General features: G+C 51.6%; 1 protein-coding gene across 4 annotated transcripts in view; it reads left to right on the top strand.

The window, feature by feature from the left end:
- Window positions 1-24491, top strand: part of Lamc3 (laminin subunit gamma 3) — a 57804-nt gene that overhangs the window by 2910 nt on the left and 30403 nt on the right. For 2 of the 4 annotated variants that reach the window (XM_028757119.1, XM_028757117.1), the window contains exons 2-12: window positions 7691-7995; window positions 10137-10267; window positions 13343-13509; window positions 15862-16050; window positions 16132-16249; window positions 17033-17131; window positions 19621-19757; window positions 20728-20838; window positions 22250-22442; window positions 22597-22715; window positions 23990-24214. In XM_028757119.1, the coding sequence (XP_028612952.1) occupies window positions 7691-7995; window positions 10137-10267; window positions 13343-13509; window positions 15862-16050; window positions 16132-16249; window positions 17033-17131; window positions 19621-19757; window positions 20728-20838; window positions 22250-22442; window positions 22597-22715; window positions 23990-24214 (1794 nt within the window). Of the gene's footprint in view, window positions 1-7690; window positions 7996-10136; window positions 10268-13342; window positions 13510-15861; window positions 16051-16131; window positions 16250-17032; window positions 17132-19620; window positions 19758-20727; window positions 20839-22249; window positions 22443-22596; window positions 22719-23989; window positions 24215-24491 lie in introns of all 4 variants that reach the window. The other 2 variants (XM_028757118.1, XM_028757116.1) reach the window with 1 other exon arrangement.

Raw genomic sequence — 24491 nt, 5'->3', positions numbered from 1 at the left:
CGAGGAGCAGGGAGAAGAGGAGGTGGAGGTCAGCTTGGGATGGAGGTCACAGCGTTCCCAGCTCCCCGCAGCTCCTGACATCTGGTCTAGATCCTCTCCCGCAGTTGCTGCTGAGCCAGGTCTTCCTGCATGTGATGAAAGGCCACAGTGGGGCTGATTGGTGGAGCTGACTGCTCTCAGGGCTTTGCCTGAAGAGGCTGGCAGCGCTGGCACGAGAGGTGATGGGGAGAAGGAGAAATAGAGGCCCTGGGGTGACAGACTGTTCAAGGACCAGCATCTCAGCCTGGAGGAATTTATTCTTCACTTATAGGGAAACTGAGGCTCTGAAGATGAAGTCAGTTGTTTGAGTCACACAGGGTTCAACTCCAGGGCTCTGCTACTTTCACTTGGAACAGAAGGCAAACAGGTCAGGTTGGCCCTGAGCTTTCTGCATCTCCATCCTAGAACCCAGTGCAGTGGCTCTTGGTGTCCTGTCTTGGATTATCTGGACTCTCCCAGGGCCATAGAAGCATGCTGCTGGGTTCCAAGTCCCCAAGTGCAGGGTGAAATAGCAGGATCAGCCACCAACACCACTCACCAGTACCTATGGAGCCTATGACCTTTGCCCTTAGCCATAAACTACAGCTATGGCAAGGCAGTGGTGGCACATGCCTTTAATCCCGGTACTCAGGAGGCAGAGGCAGGCAGATCTCTGAGTTTGAGGACAGCCAGAGTTACAGAATTAGTTCAAGGACAGCCAGTGCTACATTGAGAACCTTTCTCAAACCACCATCTCCCCTACCCTGCCAAGAAAGAATACAGCTATGTCCAGGACTGCGGGCTAGCCGTAAAACCATACAGGGAGAACCTGAGTCTGAGAATACGTATGAGGCATAGAAGCCTCAGCTGTGAGGGGACAGGTCAGCAGTGGCCTCTCAAGGCCTGAGGTGCTGAGAGTCTCTAGAAGAAGCCAGAGCACTCTAGGCCCAAGGGAGCAGATGGAGGCAGCTGAGAATCCTCCAAGCCTAGATGGCCTCAGAGGAAGAATGAAAACTGTGGAGGTTAAATAGCCATGGTAAAGAGCCTGGCTTGTATAGGAACTGGACCAGGGACCCCACAAGATTCCCCCCAGAAGTCCCAAAGCTCCCAAGTCTCCTAAGCCTCCCCTCAGCTGTGCCTTCCCGTGGAGTGGGTGGTATGTTTGCCTTGGCTAGGCCCAGAGCTTGGGGACAGTGTCCTCCTTCCACCTCCCTGGGGGATTTGGCTGGAATGCTAGGCCCAAGCAGGTCAAGAGTCAAGGCAGTGGTCTTGGATAGCCTCCCTCCACCCACAGAAGTGGCCCTGGGCCCAGCTGGCCTTGTTCCCACTCCTCAGGACCTCCCACAGTGATCTAGGAGTTGCAAAGGTAGAATGTCCCTCAGCGGGGGAGGTGAATGAGTGGCCTCTGGGCCTCCACAATCTCTTTCCATCTAACCTGTTCTGACTACCACCATGGCCTTCTCTAGGCAAGGAAAAGTTCTCCTTTCCCATCCGGTGGGGCTTGCTGTAAATGCCCTCACTTCTGCAGGTTCACTTTCTCCTCAGTGTCTGGTCACCCAGACTAGCTCATAAACCAGTGGGCACCCTTGCCGGATGCCAAGCTCTGGGACGTGGCAGGGAACCTGTACTATCTATCCAGCTTAGCGTGCTCTCCTCCAGGAATTTCCCTGAAGGGCTGTACTCTCTTATAATCCTGCCTTGGCCCAGTGTGGCCCCATTCCCAGCTCTGAACTGCCATGGGGTGGATGAGGATCCTTGATTTTACAGTTTCACTCCATACCCAGCAACAGGCCCCTTGCTTGCTCAGGCTTTTTGGCCAATGTCTGTCATTGACCACACAGAATGACTGGGCAGAGTGGCTGATGGTCACTTGTGGGCCTGCTGTTCAAGAGCCTTTGCAGACATCTGATTGCTTAGCCCTTGGATTGTTATTCTCATCTTGCAATTGGAGAAAACGGAGGCATTGAGCTATCTAGTTAGGGAGAAGTCAGGCATTTTATCAGTGACTCTCCAGCACCCAGCATCCTCAGTAAGAGCAAGCAGAGGAATAGTGAGTAAAAAGTCGGCCCTTCTAGAGGCATCGGTCCAAAACCTAGCCTCTATCCTGCCTGACCCTGGCTCTTCTGAGACAAGCCCTACCCCATCTCGTGCCCTGACTTCACATGCTGGAATCATGACCCACCTCTGAGATGATCTGCCTTCCCAAAGGTGTCACTCATTCTTCTGAGTGTCCCACCTGAATCCTAAGCGTAGCTCAGCTGTGGGGGGACTGTCTCCACGGTGCAGTGTTAACCCAGAAATGAAGCAAAATGATGTGTGGTACAACAGGAGTGAGCACTGGGGCCGTTAGCCACTCACGAGGGGACAAGCACCTCATGATTCTCCTTCTAGAAGGTTCCTGAGCTGTCAGATTCATAAAGGCAGAAAGTGGGATGGGGCTTCCAGGGTCTCGGCACTGGATGGAAAACTAATGTTTAAGAGGACAAACTTTCAGTTTGGGAAATTGCAGAAACTGGAAGGTGACATTGTTGGTGACTGCACAATAGTGCGAATGTGCTTAATACCACAGACTGCATACTCAAAAGACAGCTACGACTGTATATTTTGGGTTTTGCATATTTCTTAAAGAAAAGTGCCCCCTTCCCAACTCTCTATATACTTAGGCAAGCATTTCTCAACTCAATGCCCTCTTCAGCCCCAAGACTTGATGTTTTACCAGAGTGTTCAGTCATTCTCTGGACTCCTTCTCCCCACCAATCCCTCTGCCCCTCCTCTGTTTATTCCATGAGTTTATTTACGGTCAGCTGTGGTGGCCTGAAATGCCCATCCCCCTTCTTTGCAAACTTGTATTCTGTAGACTCCAGTGATCACAGCCGGGACCGACCAACCTCAGAATGATCTTGACACAAAGCTTTATGCAATCACCAGAGAAAACCTGTTTCCCCTGCCAGGCAGGACTCCACAGTTTGACTATTAGCTGTGGCCCAGAGATGATAGAGCCAGGCCTGGTTCAGTGTAGTTCCTGTGGCTGATCCCTAGGGCACCCAGTTCTTCACAGGGATTCAAAATGCCCAAGGCTGCCAAGAGCTAGCTTGGGAACTGAAAAATTTGACTGTGGGTGTCAGGCCTGGGATCACTCTCACACTGGAATTGGCTCTCAGCAGTGGGTATCAGTCTGGCCTGCCCATGTGTTCCAGCTCAAACCTTGCTGCCCTCTCTGGCGCCACCCCCGCCCCACTCCTCCTGAATTCCCAGATGGCTATAATTAAAGTTTGTTTTCTTTCCATCTTCCAAAAATAAGCCTGGCCTACCCACCAGGTCAGCACTAGACGCCGGCCAGCTCAATTTATGGCAGGCCCAGGTCTTGACAGGCTGTATGTTGCAGCTGGTGAGGGAGATGTGCCTTAACATCCTGGTTTTGCTCAGGTGGCCCTTGTCATGCTGCCACTGCATCTGAGCCATCAAAGGCTGGGAACACATCTCTTTGTTTCTATCAGTATCTCTAGCCCTTTCCCAGAAGTCCTGCCTCCCCAGGCACCTAGGGAGCTCTGGTAGAAGGATACCTGGCTCTGCACAGCCTTTTGAGGGTCTGAGGACCAAGAGAGATTGACTGTTTTCTGTGTGGAGTTGAGACCCCCTTCTCCCTGAGCTGTGAATGTCTTGTTAGTGGAGTGCACAGTGGGACTGGGGGATCTCAGACTGTGTGCGGGATGTGCTCAGCTGGTGTCTGGCACACAGTAGGCACTCAATGTTGAGCTCAGACACATGGGAGGTAGTCAGGGAGTTGGGGGAAAACAACATTTGAGGTAGAAGACCAGTATACTCCATGGCCTAGAGCTTAGAAGCAAAACCATCATCACCCTGGAACCCACTGGTCCCGGAACTTACCAGAGCCTGGGTGGCTGTGGGTTTAATGCCTGTCACCGTACAAGGGGCTATTCCCACTGCCCGTCCTCACAGAGCAGGCTGCAGTTGCTCTCCTAATTAACTCTCCGTCATCCATCCCACTGCGCCCCTGCGATGTCACCTCAGCAGCTCTCGCCTCCTGGCTTGGCAAGGAAGGAGCCTCCATGATCCTAGTGACCCCCTTTCTCCGAGGGCAGCCTCCCTGCCAGTCACCTTTGAAGTGTCTCCTGGCTCCCTCCCAGGAGGTGTCTGACTGCTCACTGTTTACTGAGCCTGCAGCACTTATGTCTGCCCCAGTGTGAGCACATCTGGGCACATCTGGGCCTGGCGCTCTAACTGAGGAGCTAGCCAGGCACCACCTGACCCAGCCTAGGCCCCTACGCATCCTCTTCTACAGAGCTCAGAAGCCTGGTGCCAACTGCTCTGCCACGGAACTTTAGAAAACATCTTAAAACGGAACCTGGCAAGGAGGTTGCTTTTTTAAAAGTTTTCGTAAAACTGGGTTTTCTCCAGTTTTAAATTAGAACAAGCTCCAGGAAAGAAAATTGGGAAAAACAGAGGGAATCTGAAGGAGGAACAGTTGTGCTGAGTTCCGAGGACAAACATGCTCGCCAATTAGCCGGCTGTCTTTGGGGCCCGTGCCTTTTGTTTGTTTTTTCTGAGCCAGTCCCAGGCAGCCCAGCAGGCCTTGAACTCACTGTATAGCTAGGATAGCTTTGAACTACTAATTCTTCTGCCTCTACCTCCCAAGTGCTGAGATGAGGCACATACCTAGTTTTCTATTTTTTTTTTTTTCAAATTATGTCTGCATGTGGTTTCGGTGCATCTGCAGGCATGTCTGAGTGTGTGTGGAAGCTAGAGGTAAACTTGGGGTGCTATCCCTCAGTTACTATCTACTTTGTTTCTTGAGATGCCACCTCTCACAAATTCAGCTAGATTGGCTAGCCAGTGAGCCCCAGGATCATCCTGTGCCCATCCTCATATCTGGGATTATAGGCGAGCATCCCCACCCCCAACCTTTTTTGCTAAGAATTCGAACTCAGACCCTCCTGCTTGTGTGACACTTGCTTTATCAGGTTAGTTGCCTTCCCAGGCCCTGGCATTTTACATTATGGTCTCCTTTTAGGATCTCTTGAGGTACCTGTGTTCTTTGTTTTGACTCTGACTTTCCCAGGGGGCCTTTGGCTCTGCAGACCGTCAATGGCTTTGGTCACTATGGGAACTGCTGTCCTGTAGGTCTCTTTAGCTATTTCTTCAGACTCCTGGTTTTCCAAGTCTATATAATATCTTGACGATTTGTCTGTGCCTTTAGGCCATCACCCCCCCCTCCACCCACGAAGTCTTCTTTGTCTGATTCTGGGAAATATTCCTGCGGTTCCTCATCCCTGTCACCAAACTGTCCCAGAAGGATAGTATATTTATGCTAAATTTTTCTTTTGTTGTGGTGAAGTACACATAGCATATGATTGTATCCATGTTCAACTGTGTGCAGTTTGGAGTCACAAACACACTCCTGCTCTGAACTTGTAGTGAGGGCTCCAGGCTCTGTTACCTTAGGAAACAGAACAGGCTGCCCTGCCCCCAGGCCCTGCGGCCCCACTGCACTTGTAAAATGACATTTATTTTATAGTTTAATTATGTATATGAGTGTGCATGTCTGTGTGTGGGTATGTACACGTGAGTGGAGGTGCCAAGGAGGCCAGAGAGAGATCCAGGTCCCTTGTGGTCACAGTTACAGAATGAGTGTCCCAGTGCTGAGAACTCCAGTGCTCTGTGAGAGTATCACATGTTCTTAAGCATTGAACCGACTCCACAGACCCTGCGTGCACACGTGTGCGCACACACACACACACACACACACACGCGCGCGCGCGCGCGCGCGCGCGCAAGCCAGAGTAAGTCAACAACTATCTTCCTTTATCGTTGCCTACCTTGTTGCCTTGAAGCTGGATCTCTCACTGAACTGGAAACTCGCTGCTTGGGGCAAGGCTGGCTGGCCATCGAGTTCTTAGGATCTGCTTGTCTTTGCCCTTCCGACTCCCACCCACTCCATTCTGGGGTTACAGATATATGCAGCAGTGTTTGACTTTTCACTTGGTTGCGGGAGACTCAAACTCTTGTCTTCCTGCTTAGCAATTGGGTGCTGTTAGCCACTGAGCCATCCTCCAGCACCTCCCTGAGCCTATACTGTCTGCCTCTGTGCGTGTGGTGCAAGGCATGCCTGCAGTGTTGATCTGTCTATGACACACTTCTTCTGTCTGGCACCACACCCTCAGGGCTTGTCTGTATTTTAGGCCCAAGGGTCGAGGTTGCCCCACTTTTCCAGGCTGAACAGCTGTCTTCTGCACAGCTGGGCCATCTGTTTGACACAGCCTGGGCTATTTCGGCCCCTTGGCTGTCCTGAGCCGTGGGTGCTGGGAACACAGATGTGCATGTACCTTTCTTGAGGCCTGTCTTCCGTTCTTTGAGGATATGTCACATGAGGCTTGCCAGGTGGTAGGGTAAGGCTGGCTTTTGATTTTCTAATGACCTGCGTCTGTTATTCACAATGGTGGCTTTAAAAAAAAAAACTTACCATCACCAGTGCACAGGATGGCCTCTCAGTGTTGTCACCAACCCTTGTTTTGTTGAGTGTGTGTGTGTGTGTGTGTGTGTGTGTGTGTGTGTCCAGGGCTCAGCTCAGCTGTACAAGGCTAGCTTAGCAAATGTGACATGCTGGCTTTGCCTCTCATCCCTTGAACATAAAAGCACACAATCCCATGATTCTCAGAGGTTCACGTACCCACCATTGAGTCGACCGTGGGATGTTCTCATCATCCCCTAAAGCCCCTGTGCCCATTCACAGTCATTGTCACTTATCCCAAAATCTCACTCGACATCCAAATACCACTAACTTACTTTCAGCGTCAGTGAGGTCAGCCAGCAGGGTCTTCCGTTTTTAGCAGCTTCAGCGTCACCTCTCATGGGCTGCTGCTGGGTTGTGCACACTGAGACTTCATTCCTTGTCACCGTGGTAAGAATTCCTCTACATGGTTGGCAGGCATTTGGGTCATTCTGAGTACTGCTGTGGACATGCACATCTAGTCTTTCTGGGTCACGTGACTTTCTGTTGTTCTTGGCCACCTGCCTTCCAGTGGCATTCTTGGGTCGAACATCAACCCTGTTTGGCATCCTGAGGTGACACCAGCTTGCTTCCTAAAGTGCCACTTTTTCTGTCATTCCCAGTTGTGTGGGGGGGGAGGGGTCTCACTTACCACGTGTCCTCCGTGATATCGAGTATTACAGTCTTCATTTTATCTTATTTATTTGTTTTTGCTTGTTTGTTTGTTTATTTGTTTACTGAGCAAAGAGAGACACTGCCAATCAGGGAATTACGGTTCCTGATGGCTCAGGTTCTCATGCAAAGAGGTGAGCTCAGCCAGATGCAGGATGGGCTGGCAGCTGGGAGGCCTGCGGGTGTAGCCCTCCCCTGGCTCCTCTGACAAGCATCAGCAATGGATGGCGGCCCTCTGGGCTATGCAGGCTTGGGACCCTTGCATTTCTTCTTGTTTGTGATGCTAGAGTCAAACTTAGGGATCCTGTATGCTGAACAAGTGCGCTATCTCTAAGTCATGCAGCCTGGGGCTCTCCCTCCAGAGAGTTCCCACCAGCTGCCATCCTGCCCACCCCCACCCCCAGAATTCCACCCCTCCACGCCACCCCACCCCCGATCCAGGCTGTGTACTTCTTCCCTTCTGTGAGATGATCTCCATCTGCCTGGCTGCAGGGAAGGCCTACGAGATCACCTACGTGAGGCTGAAGTTCCACACCAGTCGCCCCGAGAGCTTTGCCATCTACAAGCGCACACACACCAGTGGCCCCTGGGAACCCTACCAGTACTACAGTGCCTCCTGCCAGAAAACCTATGGCCGCCCTGAGGGCCACTACTTGCGGCCCGGTGAGGATGAGAGGGTGGCCTTCTGCACCTCTGAGTTCAGCGACATCTCCCCCTTGAATGGGGGCAACGTGGCCTTCTCCACCCTGGAGGGCCGTCCCAGTGCCTACAACTTTGAGGAGAGCCCCGTGCTGCAGGTCAGGGGACAGCAGAGCCTGGGTAAGGGGGGGGGGCAGGATAGGATGTGGTCAGGGAACAGCAAACAAACCAGCAGAGCTAGGACCTGAGAGACCTTCTGGTTGTCATACCTTCAACCCTAGAATCCTGCCATCCTTTGTGGATGCCTGGTTTATTTTTATTTTTAAATGTAATTAATTTATTTATTTGATTTTTTGAGAATTTCTCTGTATAGCCTTAGCTGTCCTAGAACTCACTCTTTGAACCAGGTTGGCCCTGAACTCAAGGAAATCCGACTGCCTCTGCCTCCTGAATGCTGGGATTAAAGGTGTGTAATAACACTGCTCAGCTGTTTTTATTTTTTTAATTTATTTATCATTTCAGTAAGCTGAAGCAGAAAGGTCATGGGTCCCAGGGCAACCTTCAGTTCACCTGGTTTCCCCCAGCTGTGCATGGGTGGGGGTGGCTGCCTAAGGAGAAATGTGTTCAGAGACCCCCTCCCCTGTTCGACTTGGCTTCTTAGTCACAATACTTCTGCTGATGAGTCATTTTGAGTCCCCACCCAGGCCTTGGTTCCCTGGTCCACAGGGGCCTCAGCATCTCCCAGGAGCCCTCTGAGACACAAAGCCCCAGGCTGCAGTATGGGTTGGAGATAGCATGCTCGCTCAGCATGCACGGGACCCTAAGTTTGACCCCAGCACCACAAATAAGAAGAAATTCGAGAGTTCCAAACCTGCATAGCTCAGTGGGTAGATTGCTTGCCTAGCATGAACGAAGTAAACCCTGGGTTCCATCCCCAACACCTCATAAACTGGGCGTGGTGGTGCATACTTGTGTAATCCTAGTACATCGGAAGTGGAGACAGGAGGATTGGGAGTTGAGGGCCATCCAGGGCTACTTGTGAGTCTAAGGACAATCTAGGATGAATGCAACCCTGTCAGAGGAAGAATAAGAGGGAGGAGGAGGAGGAAGAGGGAGAGGAGGAGGAAGAAAGGGAGGAGGGAGAAGGTGGACTCCAGCCTTACCCCAACCTCTCACAGCCAGATCTGCCTTCAACAGAACCCTGAAAGTACAGTGACCTTTGCAAATCCCAGCCCCAGGTGACTTGGAGAGTGACAGGGACCCGGAGCCTCAGTGCCATACAGAGTTCTCAGGACTGAGTCCTGCTGAGGTGGGGAGCGACTATGCTGGGAGCTCACTTTCCGTCCTGACGGCCTGATTGCTAAGCCAGGGGCTCCTGGGTTGAATTAAAACGTTGATTAATATTCAGCCAGAGCCGCCTCTGATTATAACAGCAGGCGAATGGAAATGTCACTCTCCACGTGCAGCCCCCACTTCCTCACCACGCGCTTCCACAGGGAAGCTGCTCATCCATCCCGTGATCAGCAAGAATCTATCAAGGGTCTGCTATGTGCCAGGCAGAGCCCAGGGGCTCTGGCTTGTGGGGCTCATGTTCTGGGGTGTCAATCCTCTGCCTGTGAGGAGCTCCTGGGAGAAACAGAGCAGGAGGAAAGGGAGGTGACCTGCACACCAGGGTCAGATGGGCTGCCTCAGCCACTGTACGTACACACACAGACACACACACACACACACACACGCGCGCGCGCGCGCATGCACGCACACTCGTGTGCACTCATGCACACATAAATACACACATAAACGCACACACACATACACATGTACACACACGCATACATGCACACATGCACACATACACATGTACACATGCACACATAAATACACGCATAAACGCATGTATACACACATACATGCACACACATACACACATACACACGCACACATGCATACACACAGGCACGTGCACACACATATGTCTGTGCAGATGCTAGGCCTCATGACCAGTGGTTGACATTACCACCCTCCTTGTCCTCACATCCTCAGCGGACCTACTAACCTGGCTGCATTTTACACATGGGGAAACAGGGGCACCAAGGAATTGGACCTTGTCACCAAATTGTGCAGCCAGCAGTCTCAAGATCGACCCAGGTCCCCTAAATCTTGGCCTGCCCTCAGAATTTGTCTCAACCAACCTGTCCCTTTGCCCCGGGACCACCCCCTCTTTCTGAGGAGCAGGGGACAGGATTTCCCAGTGGAGCAGGCCAAGGGTACTTGCTGATGGAGTCCCTGTTTCCTTTCCCAGGAGTGGGTCACCAGCACTGATCTCCTGATCTCTCTGGATCGGCTCAACACATTTGGAGATGACATCTTCAAGGACCCCAGAGTGCTCCAGTCTTACTACTATGCTGTGTCTGACTTCTCTGTTGGTGGCAGGTAGGCTAGAAGACAGGGCCAGGGGAGGCAGGAACAGACCCCATACCTCAGGTCTGAGAGCGACAGACCTGAGATGTACCTGGGATGATCCAGATGAAGAATAAACAGGACCCCCCCAACACCTGCATTTGAGGCCTTGCTGCTGGCTCCCTCTGCCTCCACAGGCCACCCCCCAAACCATTCCCACCAGGAAAGAAAGGAGATAATGAATTCCCACCCTAGGCCTGTGGCTATCGTAACAGACATGAATCCAGGGGTTCTCAGTAAACATATCAGTGTGTCCAGTGTGCACGATGGCCTGAGTCAGCTCTGCTGAACAAATGCTTGGAGATGCACAGTTAGGGGGAAGCCTCCATCAGCGAGACAGCTAGGCTTAAAGGAAGAGAAGGCTGTGAGGTTGGAGTAAGGGCAGACACCGGAGCTGCTGAAAGCCTCTGGTTCTTTGTTTCTCTGTGTAGCCCTGGCTGTCCTGGAACTCACTCTGTAGACCAGGCTGGCCTGGAACTCAGAAATCCACCTGCCTCTGCCTCCCAAGTGCTGGGATTAAAGGCGTGTGCCACCACCGCCCGGCTGCCTCTGATTCTTAAAACACCGATTTCCCCGCTCCTGTGACAGAGCGCCCAACAAAGGCAACTTAAGGAAGGAACTATTTTGTCTCACCAAAGTAGTTTGAGAGTCCAGCAGCGTGACAGCAGCAAGTGAATCAGAGAGAGATGAACGAGATACGTAGCTTGCCTTCTCCTTGTTATCCACCCCCGGGACCCCAGTCAATGCTCAGGCTGGGTTGTCCCTGCTCAACGGACACTCCCGGAGTTTTGTCTCCTAGGTGATTCTAGATCCTGTCTGGTGGACAATATGAACCATTCATCCTTGGTACAGCAATGTGGGACAGGGTGAGGAGAGGAAGGGGGAAGAACCTTCCGGAGGCAGGGAGCTGGGACCATGCAGATACTGTCAGGGCAGGGAGCCTGGGCTGACCAGTAAGCGGATGAGGATGTAGCTCAAAGTGACAGGCGGTGGATGTGGGCAGACAGTGAGGATGGTCCCTAGATGCTGGGCTCCCACCATTCAGAGATGCTCGGGCAATGCCAAAGATGGAGAAGGTGGGTGGGGAGGAGGTTTCATGGAAGACTAGGTGTGAAGGGACCTCAGGGGACCCAGGTGAGAAGCTCCAGATGACCCACACACACACTGTAAATCGGGTCAGACCTCCCAGCAGGACTCCACAGATGGTCATGACCTCCATCCGCTGTGCCTGCTGTGAGGGGCTGCAGACCAGAGAACATCTGGGTCCCAGCTGCAAGACTCAAACCACCCTGGGCCCCACAGCTGGCTGTGAAGTCCACTCTCAGGAAGGAACGACACCTTCCCTTGGGTCAGAAGGATTCATGGGGGAGCGGAGCTTGCAGCATCCTCTCAGGGATAGAGTACACACTCCTTAGTTCCCATAACCACCATCTTCCAAGACTGATGCTGACTCATCCATACCAGCTACGGCGGAGTGTTGCTGCCTACCCTGAGCCCGCGAGCAAACAGTACCAAAACTCTGTGTTCCCAAATTAGAGATGGGGTACTGGCAATGCCCAGTTATCCAGCACTGCCCTCTGCGGACTTGACTTTGGGAAGCCAGGATGGGCTCTGGCTTGGACTCTGCTCCTCAGTGTCTCTCTGCTGCAGCTGGGGAATACAATCCCTCCCACCTCCAAGGACACTCCTACTCCAAAGACATTCCCACCTCCAAAGACCTCCCCCCTCCAAAGACACTCCCACCTCCAAACACCTCCCACTTCCAAGGACACTCCCACTCAAAGACACTAGATGTCTGTGTCTAGGACCAACTGAGAGCAAGGCAGCATCAGGCCACCCACATCGGTTCTGAGCCACCAGGGATGGTGGCCACACAAAGTCTCTACCCAGCACCCTACATTGCCTACCTCCCAAAGCACATCTTTTTGTTTTTTTTGGAGTTCACGCATCTCTTGACCTTTTGGGGATCATGGGAATACAGGCCCAGGGCTCAGACTTTGGAGATTACTTGGGAGCTTCCCCCTGCCTAGGACACTCCTTTCATTCTCTTTTTTGACACACTTGCAGAATTACCTGAGGTAACACCAGCCCTCGAAGGACTGACCCTGTGACCTCTTGCCCTCCCCAACCCAGGAAACTGAATTGACTTCTCCCTGAGTTTCAAGTTCCCCTGAGTTGGGACTCTGCCCAGGCAGAGACCTTCTGTGGGAACCACTTACTAACTAGCAGCAATGGACAGCCTTCCAGGCCTCAGTTTCTCAGTCTGCTCAAAGCCAGCGACAGGAGGCTGGTGAAGACAAGTGTGCCGGTTAGCTAGCATTTTGACACCAAGACACAGGCTAGAGTCATTTGGGAAGAGGAACCCTCAGTTGAAAAAAATATATCTTGGGCTGGAGAGATGGCTCAGCGGTTAAGAGCACTTCCAGAAGTCCTGAGTTCAATTCCCATCAACCACATGGTGGCTCACAACCATCTGTAATGGGATCCAATACCCTCTTCTAGTGTGTGTCTGAAGACAGCTGCAGTGTGCTCATATAAATAAAAAATAAATAAATCTTTTTTTTTAAAATATCTCCACCAGACTGGCCTGTAGGCAAGTCTCTGAGACAATTTTTTTAAATGACAAGGGATTATCCAGCCCACTGTGGGTTGGTGGTCCTGGTTGTATAAGAAAGCAGGCTGAGGAACACATGGCGAGCAAGCCAGTGTGCAACATTCCCCATGGCCTCTGCATCAGCTCCCACCTGAGTTCCTGCCCTGACTTCTTTTCATAATGAACTCTAGTGGAGATGTGTAAGATGAAACAAGTTTCCCTCTCCTTCCCAAGTTGCCTTTGGTCATGGTGTTTACCACAGCAATAGGGACAGCAAGGTTGACTCCATCTAGTATTTGGGAGCCCAGGGTTCTCCTTATCACTCCCCCGGGTATGTAGTCAGGTAGTCAGGGTTCGGGGATGCCCACACTTGCACTGCAATCGAGGGGTGCCCTCTCTCTCCTCTGTGTCTGTAGCAGCTGTCTCCAGGCCCCTCCTCTTGGTGTTCTCCTCAGGTGCAAATGCAATGGTCATGCCAGTGAGTGTGGGCCCAACGAGGCTGGTCAGCTGGCTTGCTACTGCCAACACAACACCACGGGAGTGGACTGCGACCGTTGTCTACCCTTCTTCCAGGACCGTCCGTGGGCCCGCGGCACCGCAGAGGATGCCAACGAGTGTCTTCGTGAGTGTTCCTCAGGCAGCAAGCCTTGGAGCTAATGACAGTGGCTGGCGAACAATACTCAAAACCTCACAGTGGGTGACTGTTCCTGGGTGGGCCTGTCATGTAGTGTGGGATCCTTAGCTGTGAAGGAGAGATGAAGGGTTGTCGAGGGGAGCACTTGAACCTTGGTCCTTCCTCACAAGTCATTCCAGGACAAGTCTACCCAAAGAGGCGCCTGTGGTAGGAGGGCAGGAAGGCCCCCAAACTCCCCTTAACCCTTTGTTTTAACTGTTCCAAACCTGGCAGCTAATGAAATCCAGTCTTCCATCCCCACCCACAGGGTTCTGACCCGCCCACCCCAGCCTTTCCCACAGTCCCCGACAGTCCCCAGCAGCCCTTTGATGTTTCAGCTGTGTGTGGTGTGGCTCTGTCTGCTTAACCTCAAAGACACACTGGTGAAGGGAGGAAGGGGCCCTGGAACCTTCTACAGGGACAGTGGAGAGGGAGGAGCCTTCCCAGTGTCTGTAGCAGCCACCCCAGCATCCTACTTTCCCTAGTCCAGTCCATCTCCCTCACAGTCCTCCTCAGCTTCCGGCTTCACTGTGTGGTGCCTGGAGCCATGCACAGAATTCCACACACAGCCTCGTAGCTGACGTCCTGGACTCGGGCTATGGCCTGCCAGAGCTGGGGTGTGGAAGAGACAGCTTTTCCTTGGGACAGACAGCTTTTTTTCTGTCTGTAGGAGCTGCCCAGGGCCCAACACAGTCCTAATGAATTCCTCTTGGCTTGCTGGTCTGCCTCCCCCAGGGAAGGTGTACTGGCTCCCTGCTTGGGCCAAGTCTGTACCTATGTCTCTACATAGTAGGGGTCCTGAGAACCAAACAGCTCCCCTTACCCACACGGTTAAAGTTCTGTCCTCACAGTCACCAGCCTGAAAGGTGCGGTTTGATGCCTGAACTTTCCCCTGACTCCCAGCCCAGACAGCCTCAGAGCCCCAAATCCTTCCCCTTTTCCATCTCTCTAATCTCTCTTCTCCTTCTCTGCAACCCTTTCCTCTGGGTGCCTGCAGACTCCTCTGTCTCGGGGGAAGACTCTACAAAGAGTGCAAATTCAGTTCTGTCCCTCTCCTAATCACCTCCCCCCAGCCTCCTCCCTCCAGCTCCAGGCTCCCAGCCTCCTGGCACCTCTGATTCCCAATCCGCTGGGCATCACATATTAGTCGCCTCACACTGTCCCTCCCTGTCCATCACGAAGGCACGTTGCTTGCAGCAAGCCTCTTGGCATGCACACACCAGGCAGACAATGCTTCCCTGCTGCAGAGTGTCTCTTCCTGGCTAGGGTACACTCCCTGCCCCATCGGCTTCCTCTGTTAAAACACTTTTCTGGCTCTGTCCAGGGAAACATTGTTTTGGCGTATTTATTAATGAAATCCACCTAGTTCTTAAAGAGTGTCCTGTTTGGGAACACCAGATGGTGGGGCTCTGTGTTCTGGGTCAAGCTGAGCCTGGACTCTGGCCTTTTCTGTTAGTCACTTGTCTCGTTGCTATGACAAAATGCTCCACAAAGGCAGGCAGGATATGAAAGGAAAGGTTTATTTGGGCTCACAGCTTGAAGGTATAGTCCCCTCACGATGGGGACGCCATGATGGCAGGAAAGTGAAGCAGCTGGCCACATCACATCTGCAGCCAGGAATCAGAGAGAGGTAGATGATGCTGAGAATCTATCTCTGTCTCTGTCTCTGTCTCTGTTTCTATCTCTATCTCTATATCATCTATATCTATATCTGTATCTGTATCTGTATCTATATCTGTATCTATATCATCTGTATCTATATCTATATCATCTGTATCTATATCTATATCTATATCATCTGTATCTATATCTATATCTATATCTATATCTATATCATCTATATCTGTATCTATATCTGTATCTGTATCTATATCATCTGTATCTATATCTATATCTATATCTATATATCTATATCTATATCTATCTCTATCTCTATCTCTATCTATATCTATATCTATATCTATATCTATCACTGTAGCCGTCTTCAGACACACCAGAAGAGGGCATCAGATCCCATTACAGATGGCTGTGAGCCACCATGCGGTTGCTGGGAATTGAACTCAGGACCTCTGGAAGAGCAGCCAGTGTTCTTAACCACTGAGCCAGCCCCCAGTGCCATCCATTTATAATGTGGGTCTTGCCACCTCAGCCCACTGTAGAAAGCCCTGAAAGGTTTGTATCCTAGGAGGTTGATAAGATGAACTCAGCACACCCGTCTTGGAGACGCCTGCTCCAGAGAGCAGAGCCTCTCGGCCCCAGCGGAGGCCATCCCTCATACACACATCCCTCCATGTCTCCCAGCCTGCAACTGTAGTGGGCACTCTGAGGAGTGCACGTTTGACAGGGAGCTCTATCGGAGCACAGGCCACGGTGGGCACTGTCAGCGCTGCCGTGACCACACAGCTGGGCCACACTGTGAGTACTGTGAGAAGAACTATTACAGATGGGACCCGAAGACACCATGCCAGCCCTGTGACTGCCACCCAGCAGGTGAGTGGTCCCAGCTCCACCCTCCTCATCTCCTACCCTTAGCTCCTCCCACCTCCACTACCCTGAGTCCCTCCTCTCCAGGCTCACTAAGTCTCCAGTGTGACCACTCGGGCACCTGTCCCTGCAAGCCCACAGTGACGGGCTGGAAATGTGATCGCTGCCTGCCTGGATTCCACTCACTCAGTGAGGGCGGCTGCAGGTGAGGTGGTGCAGACTGGTGGTCTGCGTCAACCATGCTGCATGTTCGTGCCAAGTAAGACACAGAAGGAACAGAATCCTAGCTGCCCTCACCTTTACATCCTCACCTGATGTAACCTCCACTGTAGCTACTGGGCCCCAGCCTTATGAGAGATAAGGCTGCAGACACAGGAAGAACTAACCAGCCCTCTGGGGTGGGGGTCGGGGGAGACCTGGGAGGCTCGCTTGCTGTGAGAGGGACAAGAGACACTCCAAGTGGGGAGGGAGTATGGCCAAGGCTGAGGCAAGGGTCAGGTGAATCTCAGGTCTGGAAGAAGAAGGGCCTAGTACAGAGGGGCCTAGAGCTGAGGGAGCCTGTGACCAGGGAGGCCAAGGCAAGTGTCTGTGTCAGAGGCTGGGTGAGGCTTTGGCAGGAGCACAGCTGGCCCTGAAGAGGGAAGGAGATGAGCAGATTTCAGAGCCCAAGTTTGTGGTGACAGGAGACTGAGGAGGAGGAAGGGATGGGGGCTGTTCCTCATGGCAGAGGGCCAGGGGGAAGCTGGGCAGGGAGCCAGGCATTATATTCATGTTTGGAGTATGTGATACCTGGTCATGAGGAGAGGGGCCAACAATCTGCCACGGGCTAAAGTGGGACTAGCTAAAGTGAAGGCAGGTACAGGCTCTTGGACAATCCCATCCCTGTTCTTCTGAGGAACAGGGAAGGACATGAAAAGTTCTTCTGAGGATGGGGATCCCCACTATGGACTTGCTCAATGGGCATGTGTTTTCTCTGTTTCTTTGGCAGACCCTGTACCTGCAATGTCGCCGGCAGCTTGGGCACCTGTGACCCCCGAAGTGGGAACTGTCCCTGCAAAGAGAATGTAGAAGGTGGCCTGTGTGACAGGTGAGTGTGCTGAGCTACAGAGAGCTGCCAGCAGGGAGCGAGGCACCAAAGCTGTGTGGCAGGGAGAGGCGGGGCAGGGTCCTCAGAGACTTGGGCAAGCCTGTCACCCCACATTCTTGCCAAAACTCCAGGGATCTGCTACCCAGGAAACTACCTATGCTGGTTTGAATATGCTTGGCCCAGGGAGTGGCACTATTAGGAGGTGTGGCCTTGTTAGAGGAACTGTGTCACAGTGGGGGTGGGCTTTGAGATCCTAACTTGGTGAAAGCCAGTCTACTCCTGGCTTCCTTTGGGTAAAGGGGAAGAAATCTCAGCTCCTCCTGCCCCACGCCTGCCTGGACGCTGCCATGCCATAGCTTGATGATAATGGATTAAACCTCTGAGCCTGTAAACCAGCCTCAATTAAATGTTGTCCTTATGAGAATTGCCTTGGTCATGGTGTCTGCTCACAGCAGTAAAACCCTATCCAAAGGCCCTGTGGGCACTGTGTATATTCTGACCCAACGAGGGTTTCTTAGCTGAGGAAATGCATCGTTGCTTCCAGATCGGAATCCTGAAAAGAAAGCTCTAGAAAGATAGGAAGGGCATGTCTAATTCAGGCAGCAAATACTTGATATCAGCTCTTCTGCCTCACGCCCATGGCAGGCATCACTAATGGAGAACTGTCACAGCTCTCCCATCTCACACCAGTGGCAGACATCATTAATGGAACACAACAATCTTAACCTCAGAACCTTCTCACTTCTTTGCTCCAAGCCCCTTCCATCTATGCCCTGTGAGGAAGGGATACAGGAGCAGATCTGCAGGAAAGCCAGAAGCTGGAACAATCCGAATAACAAAATTAATAAAGATGGGATCACATTATAACCCTAAGAATGGGCAGATATCCATAATGCCATTGAGGATTGGATAAACAGCTAAGGGCAGGGGAGCAAACCTTCCCTCAGAGTTCTGGGTGATAAAGGAGGGTGGAACAGGAAATCAGGTTAGAAGTGGTAGCGAAGATTGCCCTGCCAACAGCTGGAATGAACTCTGGTGTTTGTGGGAAACTGGCATTTTGACCCCTCAAGATACAGGCCTGGAAACAGTTACTAATTACAGTGGTGATTTTTCAAGAATGTTACAGGTGAGTTCTTTGCTACTTTCCCCTCCTAGGAGGTTTATTGTTTTTCCTGGGGTTTTGTTCCTGTTTTTTGAGAAGGATTCTCACTGTGCAGCCTGTCCATACTCAAGAGCTCTGCCTGCCTCTGCCTCCTGAGTGCTGGGATTAATTGCTGTGCTACCACTCCTGGCCCTCAGGTAGGCCAGGCTAACCTTGAACTTGCTATGTAGGTGAAAATGACCTTGAGCCCCTGATCCTTCTACCTTCACCTCCTGGTTGCTAGGGTTACTGGCCTGCTCCACCATGCCTGGCCAGTGACCTGTTTCTATTAACTAAACTATAGCAACTGTTTAAACCAAAAACCTGCTGGGCAACACTGGAGCTAGGAGATAATTCAACCACAGCCAGTGCCACTTGAGAGGCTGAGACAGGAGGATTGTCGTGAGTACAAGGCCAGGACAGCATATAAAATAAGACTTTGCCTCACATACATACATACGTATATACATGCATACATACATACACACACACACACACACACACACACACACACACACATACACACACACACAAACAAGGGGCCTGGAAGGATGGCTCAGCAGTTAAGAGCTCTTGCTTCTTATCCAGAAGACCCCAGTTCACTTTCCATCAACCACATGGTTGCTCACAACCATCTGAAATTCCAGTTCCAGGAGATTCAACACCCTCTCCGGATGCTGCAGGCACCAGACATACACACAGTACACAAATATGTATGCAAGCAAAGGATTCATACATATAAAACTTTTTAAAATGAAAATTGTCTTTAAAAAAACAACAAACAACAGTAAGACCCAAAGCCTGTCGAGGCGGCACACACTTTTAGAGTCAGTACTTGGGAGGCAGAGGCAGGAAAATCTGAGTTCAAGGCCACAGTCTTGTCTACGTAGAGGGTTCCAGGCCAGGCAGGGTTACATGGTGAGACCCTGTCTTGAACAAACAGACAAAAAACCCCACAGAACTGAAGGTGTCAAAACCACAAGAGAGGAGACAGAGAAATGTACAAATCAGAGGAGACAAGGGTGAAGCTAAATGCAGTGTCAGGTCCTGGAACAGGGAAATGCCTTATTGAGAAGAGAAAAGAAATGAAACCCAAGCACAGCCTGGAGCTTGAGAACATTAGTGGTTAGTTAGGTGCTGCTGATCTTGGCTTCCAGGCCGTGTATCAGCAGCAGAGACACAGAACAGGCAGGCATGGGGACTGTCCGTCCTGTCTGTGTAGCTTGTGATTCTAAGAGAAAAATAAAAATGTTTTCTTAAATTTCCCCAGGAGTCCTAATCATCTAACTGGATGCTGGTGCTGTCCGGTCCTGGCTTGTCCACGTGACCCAGCCTGACTCTCTTACAGATGCCGCCCTGGGACATTTAACCTACAGCCCCACAACCCAGCCGGCTGTAGCAGCTGCTTCTGTTATGGTCACTCCAAGGTGTGCGCCCCTGCCCCTGGGTTCCAGGAACACCACATCTGCTCAGACTTCCGCCATGGTAATTGTGCATAAGGTCTGCATTCCAGGGGTTGGCCCTGACTGGGAATCTCACTTTGGAAGCTGGAATGGGGACAGCAACAGCCCTTCCACCATGCCCCCTTTGGAAAGATACCCTGTGCCCCACAGCCTTGGTGGGTAGGGTGGGAAGGGGAGTCCTCCAGCACCTGCTGCTACCCCTGGGCTCCTTCCCCAACCACCACTTCTCCCACTTCTAGCACATAATCAACTACGGGGTGGCACTGGAAAGCTGGGTATTGTTTCAGGAACCCTGAGTCCTGTAGGACAGCCTCCATTTACCCCCAGGAGAGTTAGTCTCCTTGGTATATCTGAGTTCCAGCTTAGACTCTTGACTTTCGTTTATTAAGCACCTTCTGTTTGCGAGGCACTGCTGCTCCACGTTCTGGGCAATCTCAGGATCCTCATAGGCAGGTCTCTCACTCACAATGTACAGACTCTATCTGGGTCTATCTGAGACTGGTTGTGCCTATGGTTGTGTCTTTGAAACAAGAGGGTGGAGCTCCAAGCTCTGCAATTCACCAGAGTCCAGGTGCCCAGCAATATACTCCTTGGAACATTCCCCCACACCTGACAGTTTCAAGTCTTAGGACTGGTACTTGGACATCAGTTCCGGGATGTCCAGATGCAGAAGCAGTGGGCCCTCTGCTGGACACCACACAGAAAGCAGGGCACCACTGATCTGAATCTAGTCAAAGGCTTGCCTTCTGAATCCTAAGATAATAAAGAGAGGGCTAGGGCTGTAGCTCAGTGGACAGAGTTCTTGCCTACCTTACACAAAGCTTGTCTGGGATGAGGAATCATGATCATACCTCAGGAAACACGGCCATCCATATGTAATCCAGCTTGGCTTCAAACTCCCTCTGATTTTAGAGCCCTGCTGGAACTTGTCACTGCAGGCCAACATTCAGATCTCTCACTGTTGGGGTGACTATTCTGTGTTTGATGTTTAGGAGCTGGTGGCTGGCAGGCCAGAAGCATGGGGGTGTCCCAGCGTCCTCTGCAATGGAGCCAGAGTGGGGTCCTCCTGGGCCTGCAAGGAGGGGAGGAGCTCTCAGCCCCAGGTAGAGGTCCCCGCCTGCTGCTAATCCTACAGTTCTTCAGAGTAGGTGAATTCTAAGAGGGGTTCATTTCAGCTCGCATTTCCTGTTCAAGGTCTAGGTGTTCATCTGTGGAAGCCTCTTAGCTGACAGTCCTGAGGTGGCACAATGCATAAAGTCCCCCACCCAGCCTCAATCATGGGGACCCTCCCCTAGCCATTTCACTTCATCCTAGTGAGTCTCCGGACACCCCACCCTAACACCACAGTCAGATCACATTCCCACCCCTTAACACCTTGCTGGAAGGATTCCTTTCCAGCACAAGTTTAGGAGCGCCAGCCAAACAGGTGCCGGTGAGCAGCCGTGGATTGCTGAGAACACACATTTATTCTCTTGGTGCTTTGGAAACCTGAAGCATGGACTGGGCATCACACCACGGGGCTGTGTCTCCCCTCCAGCGTTCACATCCTCCCCCACCTTCAGAGAGCCTGTCTTTCTTATGATCACAACTGACCTCCGCCTCTTCCTCCCTGGAGAACCCTTGGATACTGGATAATCCAAATAGACCTCCCCTACTCCACAGCCAGTGGACAGACACCCCCAACCCATCGTTAGTCTTAATCCTGTTTGACCTGGTTAACTCACCTCTGCTTAGATCCCAGGCATTATGCTTGGGGACACCTCTGGGCGTTATGAGTCTTCAGTCAGACCACAGCATATGTGAAATCATCAAATTACCGTGTGTGTGTGTGTGTGTGTGTGTGTGTGTTGCATGTTTGTGTGGGAGTGGGCACAATTTTGTGTATGGATGCAAGTGCATGCAAGCCAGAAGCTGATGTCAGAAACCATCCTCCATTTCTCTTCCACCTTATTCATTGAGGCAGGGTATCTCAGTCGAACCCAGAGCTCGCTGATAGGCCCCACTAGCCAGCTTGTTCTAGAGATCTCCTTTCTCTACTTTCTGAGGCTGGGATTACAGTGGGCCACCATGCTCATGCAGCATGGGTCCTGGGAATCCAAACTCTGGTCCTGTCACTCTGTGTCAAGCACTCTAACCACTGAGCCATCTCCTGAGCCCTGGCCTTGGATTTTTTATCCACTGCAGGTGCACTGTGCTTGGATGTTTAATTGTTGCCATCAATACAGATGCTACAGGCTGGTGGGATGGCTCATCTGTTAAAAACTTTGGTTGCTCTTCTAGAGGTCCTGAGTTCAATTCCCAGCATCCACATGGTGGCTCATGACCATCTATAAAGGAATCTGATGCCCTCTTCTGGCATGTAGGTGTACTGCAGACAGAGCATTCCTACATTTAAATGATAGATAGATAGATAGATAGATAGATAGATAGATAGATAATAGACAAATAAAAATACAGATGCTAGAATCAAGTTAAGCATATGGAGATATCAAAGCTCTTCTCTCTCATCTTCAGAGAAGTTCCTGGGAGACCAGAGACTCAGCTATGGACAGCCAGTCATACTGTCCCTCCAAGTACCCCCTGGGGGCTCCCCACCTCCTGTGCAGCTGAGACTGGAGGGGGCAGGTCTGTCTCTGGCCCTGAGGCCCTCCAGTCTACCCAGCCCTCAGGACACCAGGCAGCCAGGACAAGTTCAGCTCCAGTTCCTGTAAGTGGCCTCCTGATCCTGAGAGATGGGAGTGGGGTGGCAGGCAGAGTGGCCTCTGAGGGCTAGACACACTGGAAGGCTCCTGAGGACCCCAGCCTCTTGGCACCACCTGTCCCCACATCAGTCTTTCCCACTGACTGTCTGTCCTTTACAGCCTGCAGGAGACTTCTGAGGAGGCAGAAACCCCGCTGCCTGCCTTCCACTTCCAGCGTATGCTTTCCAATCTGACTGCTCTGCGCATCTGGACCAGTGGCCAAGGCCAGGGCCACTCTGGTAGTATGATGGCATTACACCCCCTTAGAACATGGGTCCTGGCCCTTCGTTGTCTGTGGAGTTCCCCCAGCACAGACTCTGAGATTGAGGAGTCAGGACACTCGCACAAGGCAGCAGATGTGTGTCTGAGGACAGAGGCAGGGGTTGGACTGCAGAGAGCAGGAAGTCCTGGGGAAGATAGACTCTAGAAAGCAGGCAGACATCCTTGACAGAATCCTGCACCATCCCATCCCTCCGACACATCTTTCTGTGAGCACTGCTCACCCTGCTGGCCAATAATGGCATTGCACCTCAGCCACATCATGGGCTAATACGGATTCTAAATTCACACAACTGTTTTTAAGACAGTCTCGCTGGACTTGAACTCCTGATCTTCCTACCTCTGGCTCCCAAGTGCTGGAATTGCAGGTGTTGCACTGCTTGGCCCTGTCTTGTCTGGAACTTGCTAAGTAGATCAGGCTAGGTTTGAAGCTTAAAGACGATTAAACTCATGTGCCACCAAGCCGGGTAAAACATAACATTTTAAAAACATAACAATATGTATTCACTTGTATGTATGTATATTTATGGGCACACATTCCTATATGTGCCACATGTGTGGAGGTCAGACGACAACTTGTGGCATCCTGAGAACTGAACTCATGCCGTCAGGCTTAGTAGCTTGGGCTCTTAACCCGTGGAGCCATCTCATGGTTCCAAGCAAGCGTATCTTGCAGTCTTGTCTCTGTCTGCACTCTTTGCACATGCTAAGTGCACATTCTAACACTGACTTTACCACAGTCCCTTACCTATTTCTTGATCTAAAAGGCATCTGTTTCCTTTGCCCTTGATTTTTTTTTTTTTTTGACTATTGATTTTAAAATTGCTCTTGAGGCCTGGCGTAGCAGTAGTAGTTAAGCCTGTAATTCCAGCACTTAAGAAGTCAAGGCCAGGGGCTGGAGAGATGGCTCAGTGGCTAAGAGCACTGACTGCTCTTCCAGAGGTTCTGAGTTCAATTCCCAGCAACCACATGGTGGCTCACAACCATCTGTAATGGGATCTGATGCCTTCTTCCTGTGTGTGTGAAGATATACATTAAATAAATATTAAAAAAAAAAAAAGTCAAGGCCAGAGGAATGCAAGTGTGAAGTCTGTACAGGCTATACAGAAAACAAACAAACAAATAGAACAGTTGACTCCCAGGCTGCTTTGTGTGTATGCGCCTCTCTCGTAGGTTCTCAGGAAGTATCGGCTGGACGTGTATGTAGGTCTCTCCTTTGCTTCTCATTCTGCAGGCCAAGTGTTCTTGTATGAAGTCCGGCTCACATCAGCCCGGCCCCACCGTGGGCTTGCCCCACCAGCTTCTTGGGTGGAGACCTGCTTATGTCCCCAGGGATACACAGGCCAGTTCTGTGAATTCTGTGCTCTGGGATACAAAAGAGAAATACCTCATGGGGATCCCTATACCAACTGTATCCCCTGCACCTGCAACCAGCATGGCACCTGTGACCCCAGTACAGGTAAGTCCTCAGAATCCCATTCCAAGGCTCCCTGGGCTATGTGGACACAGTGGGATAAGAACCGGACCGGACCTCACTGATGGCCCTTGGGAGACACGGGCACTGGTCTGTCCTTGCCCTGTTCCCTGGGGCTTCTCCTATTGTAACAAAAGGCCTAACTTGAACCTAGGGGCCAGGGATTGCATGCACCTGTGGGGGCCTTCAGTCAGCCTCTCTGCAGGCGTCTGCCCACTGTCCCCCGGCAGGGCCTGGGAAAGACTCCTCAGGGCCTTGCTTC

Source organism: Grammomys surdaster, unplaced genomic scaffold (assembly GCF_004785775.1).
Source record: "Grammomys surdaster isolate TR1022 unplaced genomic scaffold, NIH_TR_1.0 126133, whole genome shotgun sequence".
NCBI classification, from domain to species: domain Eukaryota; kingdom Metazoa; phylum Chordata; class Mammalia; order Rodentia; family Muridae; genus Grammomys; species Grammomys surdaster.
The sequence above is the reverse complement of the archived record's forward strand: the minus strand, read 5'-3'. Positions and strand labels throughout refer to the sequence as shown.